General features: G+C 35.6%; 1 protein-coding gene across 4 annotated transcripts in view; it reads left to right on the forward strand.

Annotated features, from left to right (window-relative positions):
- Positions 1-12,437, forward strand: part of LOC150101594 (p21-activated protein kinase-interacting protein 1-like) — a 182,238-nt gene that overhangs the window by 72,960 nt on the left and 96,841 nt on the right. For all 4 annotated transcript variants that reach the window (XM_090400702.1, XM_090400703.1, XM_090400705.1 and 1 more), the window contains one exon: positions 4,981-5,063. In XM_090400702.1, coding sequence (XP_090256828.1) covers positions 4,981-5,063 — 83 coding nt within the window. The remainder of the gene's footprint in view (positions 1-4,980; positions 5,064-12,437) is intronic.

Here is a 12,437-nt window from a genome sequence, read left to right on the forward strand (position 1 = left end):
TGTGAAAACTTTATATATCATATCAACAATAAACCCTTAGAAAGAGTAAAGGACTTTCAATACCTTGGATCGTATATTAGCAATACAGAAAATGATATCAGAAAACTTAAACAGCTGGCTCTAGCCTTCCATAACAAACTCCGCCCCATCTGGAAATCATCATTAGTATCATTAAAGACAAAATTAAGACTATGCCATGCAACCAGTAGATCCATCTGCTTGTATGGTTCTCAAACCTGGACAATAAGCACCAAAAAAATTAGAGATCTAATTAACTCCTTTGGAACTACATGTCTCAGACTGATCCTTGGATACTCCTGGTTGGACTGCGTCACTAACTCTGCTGTGCTAAATCTGGCTAAGCGAGAACTACTTGTCAGTATAGTCAAAAAACTACAACTCAGATGTCTTGGGCATCAACTCAGACATCCTGAAGTCTCGCCCTTTTTGGAATCCCTCATCCTGTACAAACCAGAAGATGACAAACGCAGTAGAGGAAGACCGTGCAAACAATTTTGGCAATATATATGTGAAACCATCAGTAGGCTGAACTGCAAAACTCCATCTGACATCTACCAGTTAGCTCAAGATAGAGAGACTTGGAAGACCATAATTTGCAATATTTAATTTTTAATATAAATCTCTTTTCACATTGTATCATATTGTGAATAAACTATGTATGTATGTATATATTACATTATATACACTCAGTGTAATGTAATATATATAATATATTATAAAAAATATAATATTTTTAATATTTAACTTTGGTGTGATTCGATATACAATGTCGTATTATATTGGTGGGATTATGCTAAAAGAAATGGATGAGGCTAGGGATCTTGTAGTTTTAATAGACAGGAAGTTGAAGTTCAAGAGTCACATAGCAAAAATTGTAAATACAACTTAGAGAATAATGGCAATGCTGAAACAAACTTGACATGTAAAGATAAAGAAGTCATTTTTTTTTCATATGACAGAGAGTTTGAAGCTATCTGGTGTGAGGTAGAGTCAAACAAGATTAAATACGTAGTGGGGTGTTGTTACAGACCTGGTGGACCAGTTGCTAGTGATGAAGAAATTCATCATCAAATAAATACAATGGGTCCAAAAAGAGTAATCGTAATGTGGAATTTAATTATCCCAACGTTGATTGGGTAGCTACAAAATCACATGAGAAGAATGCAACTGAATATATTGAGCTTTTGTGATAGAAGGAACTCAGGGTCAAAGAGTGTTAGATCTGATTATAGTGTTAGAGGAGATTTAGTTAAAGATGTAACCATTCTGCCCTTGGTTGGTGACAGTGATCATGCAGTAATCACTTGGGAAGTGGCTAAGTTTATGAATGTTCCACTCAGAAAAGGTTACATGCTGAACTACAAAGCAGGAAATTATGACCACCTGAGGAGTATACCGGGTTCTGTATCAGTTGTTGGATGGGAAGGATATCCACAGTGCAAGGGAAGTGTTTATCAGAATGTGTCCCTAGAGTAATTTGAAGAATAAATAGAGTAGGAGTGAAATGGATGTATAATCTAATTAAGCAAGAGATTTGTAGGAAAAAGATGATGTGGAAGGGATATCATGTGCATAAGGAGGATGTCAGTTATGATAATTGTAAATGAAGGCCAGAAGAGGTACAAGTGTTGTACGGAAAGCTAAGTCTGAGTATGGTTCTGCAAGTTAAAGACAACCCAAAAGAAATCTATCGTTATGTTGCAAGTAAAAGAAAGAATGAATTTGAAAGAATAACTCTACTGAATGTAGATGGTATGTGGGTGACTGATGCAGAAGTGATTGTTCAACTAATGAGCAGCCATTTTGCCGAAAGCTATCAACCTGGTATATGCAGCATTGAACTCACTGTACCTATTTACCATATGAGAAAACTCATGTAGATGAGGAGGAAGAGCTGTTGCACAAACTGAATATGAATTCTGCATTAGGAACTGATGCGATATCAGCATGGATGCTAAAAGAGTGTTCAGCTGAACTACCTATTCCCTCTATATAATTTTAGTCTCAGAACAGGGAAGATTCCACAGGAGTGGAAAGTATATATGATAATCCATTTGCACAAGGGTGGTGCAAAGACTGATGTTACAACTATCAACAGATCAGTATCCCAGAAGTGGTGGTGAAGATTTTGGAAAAGTTAGTTAGGGCTCGTATTCAGAAATGAGTTTACAGAGAATCTCTATTTTGCAATGAACAGCATGGGTTTACTAAGGGAAGGTCATGTTTTAGCAACTTGCTCACATTCTTTAATTATGTTACCACTGAGTTAGATAAAGGAAATGGATACGCCATGATATTTTTGGGTTTTGTTAAGTCTTTCGACAGAAAACAGCATGGAAGACTGTAGCATAAATTAGCAAAACTGACTAATAAATCTTCATCGTTGAGTGTGATGTTTTTAATTTTGTTTATGAAGTGTTGTGTATTTTTTTTTATGTAAGAGCAGGAATAACATACCAACTCCTTGAGTGTAGCTGCTAGTTTCTTAGCTAAGTGGTAATTGGGGCTGTCAATTCAACTATCAGCCGTAGTGCTGTGTTGCTTTTGTGTATTTATTGGCAGGCCACAAATTCTGGTAGTGTGGGCATACGTGTTATTAGTTTTTAATTGTTTCCTCTGGCCATGTGATCACCGACTTGATTAATTCAGTTGTTTTCTTTTTGATGAGGTTTATAGGGTTGCATTAACCATTTGGTACATATTGCAGCTAACCAAATGGTTAACTACACCCTACAACACAAAATTAGAAACATCACATTCAATGGCCAATACATACATAAAAATTCATACCACCATCCAACACAAAAACTAGAGGTCATCAACACCACCAAACCCAGAACCCTAACAGTTTGCTTCAATGAACAAGCGCTGAACAAAGAATATGAAATTATTAGCCACATGTTTATAACAAATGGCTGCAAAAAAAAAAAAAATTCAAAAGATCCTCCACAAAAATACTGTTTTTTTTTTTCTTCCTCACATGGATTTTAGGGCAGGTGGCCTCTTCCAGTCTCATGCCATCTCTTTCTTGGTATTCTGATTCTTCTTTTTCCACTTATTTTATATTTGTATAATATTTTCGGTAGTCTTCTGTTGTCCATTCGATTTAAATGTTTTATCCATTTTTGTTTATACTGTCATGTAGTAATTAATTGGTTTTATATTCAAGGATTGTAAACTTTTTTCATTTGTTTTATGGTCCCACTTGGTATATCCAGCTGTTTTTCTGAGAAATTTCATTTCTGCTGTTTGAATTCATTTTTCGTCTTTCCTTTTTATGGTCTGTGTTTCGCTTCCGAGTTAGAGTTGGTTTTCAAAAGACATTATATAGTCTGATTCTAGTGTGTTTTTTACTAGATATGGCTTAAATATTTTGTGGACTGGTTCTTGAGTAAGTAAGTCTTGGGAACAAGCAAGCCAGTTTTTTATCCAGAAACTCAGTTTTTTCAGTACTGTAAACTCAAGAAAATTGACTGTAGAACTGTGGCACTTGTCTGATCTCTTCTTCCGAATGCCATTTATAATTAGTGACAGGTCTTGGGGCAACTATTTCTGATTGGCTACTGGTGGAAGTCAAATTGCCATCAGTCTCCAAAGGTTAGATAGGGCTAAAATAGTCTCACCTACTTTCTATAGGGAATAAAAGGAATTATTGGATAATAATAATATAAGATTTGTCATTATAGAATCTAGCTTTCTTATGAAAAATTCCCCCCTTTTTTTTCTTTTTAATCTAGTTCATATTGTCTTAGGGGAATTTTCTCCTTTACCATTCTGCTTGTCTCTCTCTTTTTTTACTTCATTGTAATATTTTTAAAGCCAATTATAGGAGACTTATCATTTATGATTACATGAGTTACACAATTAGAAAGAGAGGGAATGGATCTGATTTGATTTCTTTTTCTGTTTTTTCATGATTTTTGTGAAATAGTTCTGATCTAGGTTTGCTGCCTCCCCATCTTATGTTCTGAATTGTTTTTGTCTTCTTTCAGTGAGTATATAAATTGTGTCAGTCAGTCTGTAAATCGTGGGGAATAGAATGCAGCATAAGAGAGAAAGAGAGAGACTATAAAGATATCCAAACAGACAGTCATCTGCCTACCATAAATTAGAATATATGTTTGCTCATATTTTCTTTCAGTGGGAGAGGCAGTACTGTCTTAACAGTATTGTAGGCCCCTGGGCAAAGCAATGCACTGGGGCTCCCTACCCACCCACCTATGGGAATAAAAAGTAAACGGTCAATAAAATCAAGCCTATAGATTTATTGTTACTTTTAACAATATCAATGTTTAAACATAAAAAACATAATTAATCAATACAAACTTTTGCTAAATTTCTTTGCAGAGAATTGATTTATCATTAACTTAAAGTCAATGGTCTTCGGGATGTCATTTTCTATGCACGAGTGAAAGCTAGTTCAAACGCTGCTGCCCTGTTGTGCAATGTATTGTATGCCATCTCCGGTTCTCTTTCTTAGCTCAGTGTTCCAGCGAGAGATTGAGTAATTTATATACTCTGCCAAGAGATCTCTCATGAACAATATGGCAACATGAGGCACCTGGGCAACTGCCCAGTATGCCCATGCCTTAAGACGTCCCTGGGGAGGGGTTCTATATTTGTGTTTGAATATCCTTATGAATATTGTAATGTGCTGTACAGATATAAATATTCCATCAATTCCCAAGTTGAAAAAATCATATCAATAAACAGAAGTCAGTCTTGATAAAGATGTCCCAAGATCCCCCTGGAATTATCTGAAGAATGGAGTTGTTTAGTAATTCACTACGTTTTCATATAATTTTGATTATTTATTTATTTATTATTATTATTTATTTATTTTTTTTTTGTGGATATGATATGCCTGTCTGTTAAAAGAAGACAATGTATTAATATAATTTGAAATTTCTAAGAACACAAATGATTGTATATTACTTATTCTGATTTCAACTCTTGCAGTAGCAGAATTTGTACAGTGGTCACCAGAGGGTACTACATTTTTAATTGGATTGGATGACAAAATAAATGTGTATGCTTTAGAGGTTAGTGCTGCACTTTAATATGTATATGAGGAGTCATAATATTCAGATATATTCAAATTCTTGCTTTTGTAGTTCTAAATTTTTAAAACTATGCATTTTTGTTTTGTAATAAATTGTTTGCGATATAAATCGTGAGTCCTATCATAATTTATGCTCATGCATAGATCTACACATTTTGCCATGTAGGCATTTGAAACCGAAATCCTACGGAATAGTTTGGTTACTCCTTATTCCTGGAGGTATCCTATGTCTGTAGGTTTGTGTGTGTATGGGGGCCAGTTTGCCTGTTCTGGGGGATGAAAAACCTGAGTTTCTGGGTGAAAAAAATCTCCCTAGCTCCGTATGAGACTGGCTAACTCACCTTTAGTTGAAAGAGACCAGATAAAGGTTCCTCATGTCACCCACTGGAATCGAACCCAGGTCTTTCCAACTAAAGGGCTTTGTCTATACTGACTGAGCTATGGAGGCTGAAATCATGAGTAAAAATGCTAATTATTAGAAGTGAATAATAGGCCAGACATTAACAGTTGATTGAAACATCCTTCAATATAAACACATCATTCCATTCTAGGATTTTTGTAACAACAACAGCATCTATGTCGATACATTACTTTCTCCAACTGTAGTGCATTCTTGCACAGTGGACTTCACTTCCCATTACATCATGTCTTTTTCCACAGTATTTGTTTACACCAAAAAGTAGTTATTAATAGTAGTAAAAGATCATTAAACTCTCACTCTGTCTTCTTCGTCTATGATCTCTTATGCTTTAAAGCATCGAGATTTTGCCAAAGAGATTTCCATGCCGTCCAGTCCAAGGTTTGTTGTTTTGCTTCTTTCCAGTTAATTCCCTTCTTTTCCAATTTTTCTTTAATTTCCTTTTGCCAACCTTTCCTGGGTCTGCCTATGTTTCTTTTTCCTATTTTCTGGCTTTCATATACAGTTTTTGCTATTCTTCCTTCTTCCATTCGATTGAGATGTCCAAACCATCTCATTTGGGCTTGTGTTATGAATTGATTCAGAGGTGCAACTTGAAGGCTGTCTCTTATGGTTTGATTTCTTATTCGGTCTAGTCTTGTTTTTTGTGCCACTTTCCTGAGATATTTCATTTCAGTTGTTTGTAGTTTATTTGTGTTTCCTGTTGTTAAACACCAAGACTCACAACTGTATGTTAATGTTGGTAGAAACACTGAACGGTACGCTGCCATTTTGGTATTTTGGGTGACTTCTTTCTTAGCTAGGAGTGGGCCTTTCATTGCATAGAATAAGTTTGTTCCCCCTCTTATCCTGTTGTTAATTTCTGTGTCTAGTCTACCATCTTCTTGTATATATGATCCCAAGTATTTAAAGGAGTGGACTTGTTCCAGTTGGTGATTCTCTATTTTTATTGTGTGTTTTTGTTGGTTTCTAGATATGATCATTGTTTTATTTATATTTATGGTCATATTCCTTTTCTTTGTTTCTTCATGCCAAATGTTGATATTGTACTGCAGATCTTCAGCTGTATTTGCTAGAATCACTACATCATCTGCAAAAGCCATATGTGAAATCCTTGTTTCTTTCAGTTTCCTTTATCCTAAGTGGAACTTTTTTGTTTTTGTTTGGCATGCCTTTAAAATTTCATCCATTACTACGATGAAGAGAAGAGGACTGAGGATACAGCCTTGCCTCACTCCTACATTTGTTTCAAATTCTTTTGATCTATTATTACAGGTTCTTACATAATTTCTATTACTTTTGTAGAGGCTTTGTATGGCTGCTATTAAGTTATCTTGTATCTTGTTTTTCTTTAATGTTTGCCATATTAGTGTCTGGGAACTCGGTCAAAGGCTTTTTCAAAATCTATAAAACATGAATGTAGTTCTTTTCCATATTCCAATGTTTTCTCTGATATTTGTCTAAGACTGAAGATAAGATCCTGTGTGCTTCTATTTTTTCGAAAGCCATATTGCATTTCATCCAGCATGTCCTCTATTTGATTCCTAAGCCTCGTTTCTAAAATGCGGGTATATAATTTTCCTGGAACGCTTAAAAGCGAAATTGCTCTAGGGTTTTCACATTTGCGGTTGTCTCCTTTCTTAAATATAGGGATTATTATAGCTACTTCCCAGTCTTTGGGAATAATTTTCTTTTCCATACAACATTGAATAGGTGTAAAAGAAATTTTATGGCTTTTGTTCCTAAATTCTTTACCATTTCTGGTGTTATTCGGTCATGGCCTGCTGATTTGCCAAGTTTTATTTTATTTATTGCTGCTAACAGTTCATTTGCATGAATTTCTTCACTCTGATCTTCTATTTTGCTTGTGTGTCTTGCTCTTAGGGTTCTATTTTTTCCATGTCCTGCATCTTCCAATAATTCTTGAAAGTACTGTGAGTAACTTTCCATTTGGAATTTGTGAGTAACTTTCCATCCTTATTTTTGATAAACTTTATGGGGCATTCTTTCTCTGACCTCAAAACATTATAGAAGAGTTTTTGGTTTCCTTTAAAAAATTTTGTTCTAAAGTATGTATGTCTGAAGTCTTCCCAGCATTTTCTTTTCTCTGCTCTCACTAAGGTTTTAACTTTATTTCTTTGGTTGTTGTATAGTTCTCTATCAACCTGCAGCTTTGATGTTATATATCTCTTCCATAATTGCTTTTTCTTTTTAATTTCTTCTTTTAGTTCTTCAGTCCACCAGGGTGTTTTATGTTTCTTCTGTTTATTATTTAATGATACACCACAAATTTCTTTGCTTGTTTCTAGAAGAAGTGTTTTGAACCTGTACCATAGGTTTTCTACATCTTGGTCTTCATATATCTCTTTTTCTACTTCTTTCATCTTCTCTTCTATTTTACTTTTATACTCAATGGCTGTTTCTTCTTTCTTTAGTTTGTAGTTCTTTATCTTAACATTTATTTCCTTGCTACTTTTTCTACATTTCTCAACGTTTATTTCATGGATTGTTTCCAATACTAATAAGTAGTGGTCACTGCCTATTTCAGGACCTCTGTACTCTTGCATTTTTTGTATACTTCCAGTACGATCTGCTTATGATGGCGTAGTCGATTATAGATTTTTCGTTTCTATTGGGCTCTTCCCTGGTAAACTTATGGATTTCTTTATGCTTGAACATAGTATTCGTTATCACTAAATTATTTGTAAGGCAAAGATTTATTATTCTTTCTCCATTATTATTCCGGGTTATTTCTCCTTGTGATCCCAACACTTGTTTCGTTTCTTCATCTACTTGATTCCCTACCCGGCCATTAAGGTCTCCTAATAGTATGATATGCCCTTGAACTTCTTCAATTGTTTTTTGTAAGAGTTCAAAGAATTCATCTTTAATTTCATTATTGGCATTATCGTTTGGGCCATATGCAACAATTACAGTGAATACTTGGTTGTCTGATTTAAAATCTATAGTGATTGTCAACAACCTTTCGTTTATTAGTTGCCATTTAGTAATATATTCTTTGAGATCTGGTTTAATTATGCAAGCTACCCCTTGTTTTCCCCATTCTCTTGGGTTTACCCCTGAATAGAAAAGTATATACCCATCTTTCATTTTCTGGCAACCTTGACATTTCTTTTTTGTTTCTGTGACTGCTAGCAAATCCAATCTTGATTTTTTAAATTCATCAATTAATTCGTTTTCTTTTCCATGTAGACTTTTAATGTTCCATGTTCCATATCTCATGTACCTTTTTCCTCGCTTTGTCGTTAACCATTTAGGCAGTTCGGCTATCTCTTTGTTATTTCTTTTAATGAGTGAAATTTTAAGGTATGCAGGGGATTAGCCTTCAGCACCCGAGTCTGGTGGTGTGGCTGCCACCTTCGAGGCCCCCAGACCGGCCTATGAGGGAAGTGCTATCCTGTTGGTCTGCAGGAGGTATTTTATTTCCCTCCTACCCTTCATAGTAACCTATGACAAGCATTCCCCGATCCGCCACCAGGGGACGCGCCCGATGGGGGTTACAGGTGTCCCCCACACGGGAACTCTCACTCTGAATATAATAAAATACATATGAAACCAAATAAAAAGTATCACAAATATATAAATCCATTAAGAAAACAAGAACGAGTTTTCAAGTTCATATCTGGAAACATGTTACATGTATATCATATGTAACTAATAAGAAGCTTGTTTCAGATGTCCACTTCATGTTAAATTTGCTTGATCACTACAGACCATACAAAATTAATTGCCTTTACTTGATGATTATTGCATGAAATTACTTCTTTTCTGCTTATTTGAATCTTCAGATGTTATTATCGTATGCAATGGGTAGCATTTTTGTTTCTTCCCAGATGCTAATCATGACTTTTGTTGTTGCTCTTTCTCCTTGCCTGTAATATGGTAACCTCTGTGAATTTCTTCTGACCTATCCAACCAACCTTTGTAGCAAACAAGATATGCATAATAAATTTCATAGATGCATGCTTTCTTCCTCAAGTTCATATAGTGTTTAAGGATGCAAGGATAGAATAGTTGGAATAATTGAAAGTGAAAGAATCATTGTGATGTAGAAACATTGCAGAGGGTCCAGAAATGAGTGACTCAGGACTCTGAAATTCCCTTCTGCTTACCATATTATCGGAAGAGAATTCTTTTACAGTATGGCAAGCAAGAAGAAGAATAATTATGGTAGGTTGACTCTGGTGGATAATCATGGCAGAGTGACTGTTGCAAATCATATAGTGATTTATTGAATGAGCACTTTATCAGCATATATATCATACTGGTGTAAATGATGACATGCAACATATAGAAGTGAGATAAGTATTAGGAGAATTGTAAGTGAAAAGGATCACAGGTGTATCAGATGTTGATTGGGGTAAGTGTTAATAAGACTGATAATGAATGACATATCACCACATTTTTAAGGAATGTATACAACAGCTAGCTAGGCCCTTGACCTGGCTATCTAATGAAAGTCTTGCAGTGGGTAAGATCAATTATTAGACACCAGTTTGTGTAACTGCAGTTGTAGTCAAGGTGTGGGAGAGGTTGGTTAGGAATAGAATACAAGTTAAGTATAATTTCTGGGAAATTCCCATGCTACTCCTCTAAAACACTATTAATATAATTAACGGCTATTTTAGCCTGTTTTTGTTTAGGAGTGTCCCTTGTATTTAATACATTGGCTAACATAACTCAAAAGGGGTATGTATATATTTTAGGGCATTACGGGCGAGTGTAGAAGGCAATTATGGCAGAATAAAAAATGTGGAAAAATTATGTACATACCTTGACTTTGGTTTAAAGATGCCTTCTAAATCCAAGCTCTTGTTGAAAGGGGGGGGGGGAAGAGAGGGAAAGAACATGGGGATGTACTTGAGACACGGGAAATAAGTTTGGGAACCCGGGTTACTATTAATAATATATATATAAATATATATATATTATTTTGTTGTGGGGAGAGGGGGGGGGGGGGAAGAAAGAAGGGGAAGGGTATCCTTATGTGGAAACTGGGGCAAGGGTTTACGGGGTGTGGATCGTTTCGGTCATCGTCGGAACTTTGTGGGAATGACTGTAGGGCTATGTCAAGGCTGTAAGATGTATCTGCCAAATTTGGGCATTTGTTGTTGCAAAATGGCCGGAGGCGTAGCTTAATTTGTAAGTTTTGGAACGTCCAACATTTGGAAATTAGGTAGGGGCGGTGGACGTTGATAGAATTACCATTGCATTTTATGGCAATAGTTTCAGATATTCTAAGCATTGTTTCGTTTTCTTGTTTGTCAATGATTATGGCTTTGTTAATTTGGGGAATGTGTTTTAGTTCAAGGGCGTGAGCTGCAATTTCAGTCTTCCCTGTATTCTGTGGTTTTTTTTTTTTTTATGTTGCGATGTTTCTTCGTGTTCAGATATTCTGGATATTGCAATATATTGCAATATTCCCATTCCAGAATATCTGAACACGAAGAAATATCGCAACATCAAAAAGAAAAACAAACCACAGAATACAGGGAAGACTGAAATTGCAGCTCACGCCCTTGAACTAAAACACATTCCCCAAATTAACAAAGCCATAATCATTGACAAGCAAGAAAACGAAACAATGCTTAGAATATCTGAAACTATTGCCATAAAATGCAATGGTAATTCTATCAACGTCCACCGCCCCTACCTAATTTCCAAATGTTGGACGTTCCAAAACTTACAAATTAAGCCACGCCTCCGGCCATTTTGCAACAACAAATGCCCAAATTTGGCAGATACATCTTACAGCCTTGACATAGCCCTACAGTCATTCCCACAAAGTTCCGACGATGGTCAGACGATGACCGAAACGGTCCACACCCCGTAAACCCTTGCCCCAGTTTCCACATAAGGATACCCTTCCCCTTCTTTCTTCCCCCCCCCTCTCCCCACAACAAAATAATATATATATATATATATTTATATATATATTATTAATAGTAACCCGGGTTCCCAAACTTATTTCCCGTGTCTCAAGTACATCCCCATGTTCTTTCCCTCTCTTCCCCCCCCCCCTTTCAACAAGAGCTTGGATTTAGAAGGCATCTTTAAACCAAAGTCAAGGTATGTACATAATTTTTCCACATTTTTTATTCTGCCATAATTGCCTTCTACACTCGCCCGTAATGCCCTAAAATATATACATACCCCTTTTGAGTTATGTTAGCCAATGTATTAAATACAAGGGACACTCCTAAACAAAAACAGGCTAAAATAGCCGTTAATTATATTAATAGAATACAAGATTTGGTTGATGGTCAGTATGTCTCGTTTTAGCAAATTACTTGCATTTTATGATAGGATAATGAGTGTTAGATAGGGAGAATCATATACAATGATATTCTTGGACTTTGCAAAAGTATTTGATAGATTACCACGCAAATGTATCTATGTACAAGCTGCAGAGGATGGAAAGAGATAGTATATTGGTTAGATGGATTGATGATTGGCTCTCTGAATGATACCAACTCAAGTTGTGTATGATGGAGCAGTGTCTCAAAAAAAAAAAAAAAAGGAAGGGTAACCATTGGCATACCCTAGGGGAGTGTTTCTCAACCTGTGGTCCACGACGATGGGATAGGTGGTCCTCAGGCAGACTTAAATTAAATAAATAAATGTATATTTTTTAATTCGTCAAACAAAACAAATTAAAATTGAATAAGTAAGTATGGATATTTAAAAAAACCAACAAATAGGGGCAGAATATTCAATCCGAGTAATAAAAGAGGGGTGAAGTGAACAACAATATGGTTTTATTGCTTCCGCTGTCTCTTGCTGTTTTGTCAGATTTGAAGTAAACGTGTTATCCACGTTTCAATCAATTGCTTGTTGTTTATTGATTTTTATTATTGAAGGTTTTCCTCCTTCAACCAAGGTTCAGTATATCTTCAGAAGTGCTAAGTGAAGCTT

This window comes from Typopeltis vanoorti, chromosome 11, assembly GCF_054136105.1.
Source record: "Typopeltis vanoorti isolate ZY-2024b chromosome 11, IOZ_Tvanoo_1.0, whole genome shotgun sequence".
NCBI classification, from domain to species: domain Eukaryota; kingdom Metazoa; phylum Arthropoda; class Arachnida; order Uropygi; family Thelyphonidae; genus Typopeltis; species Typopeltis vanoorti.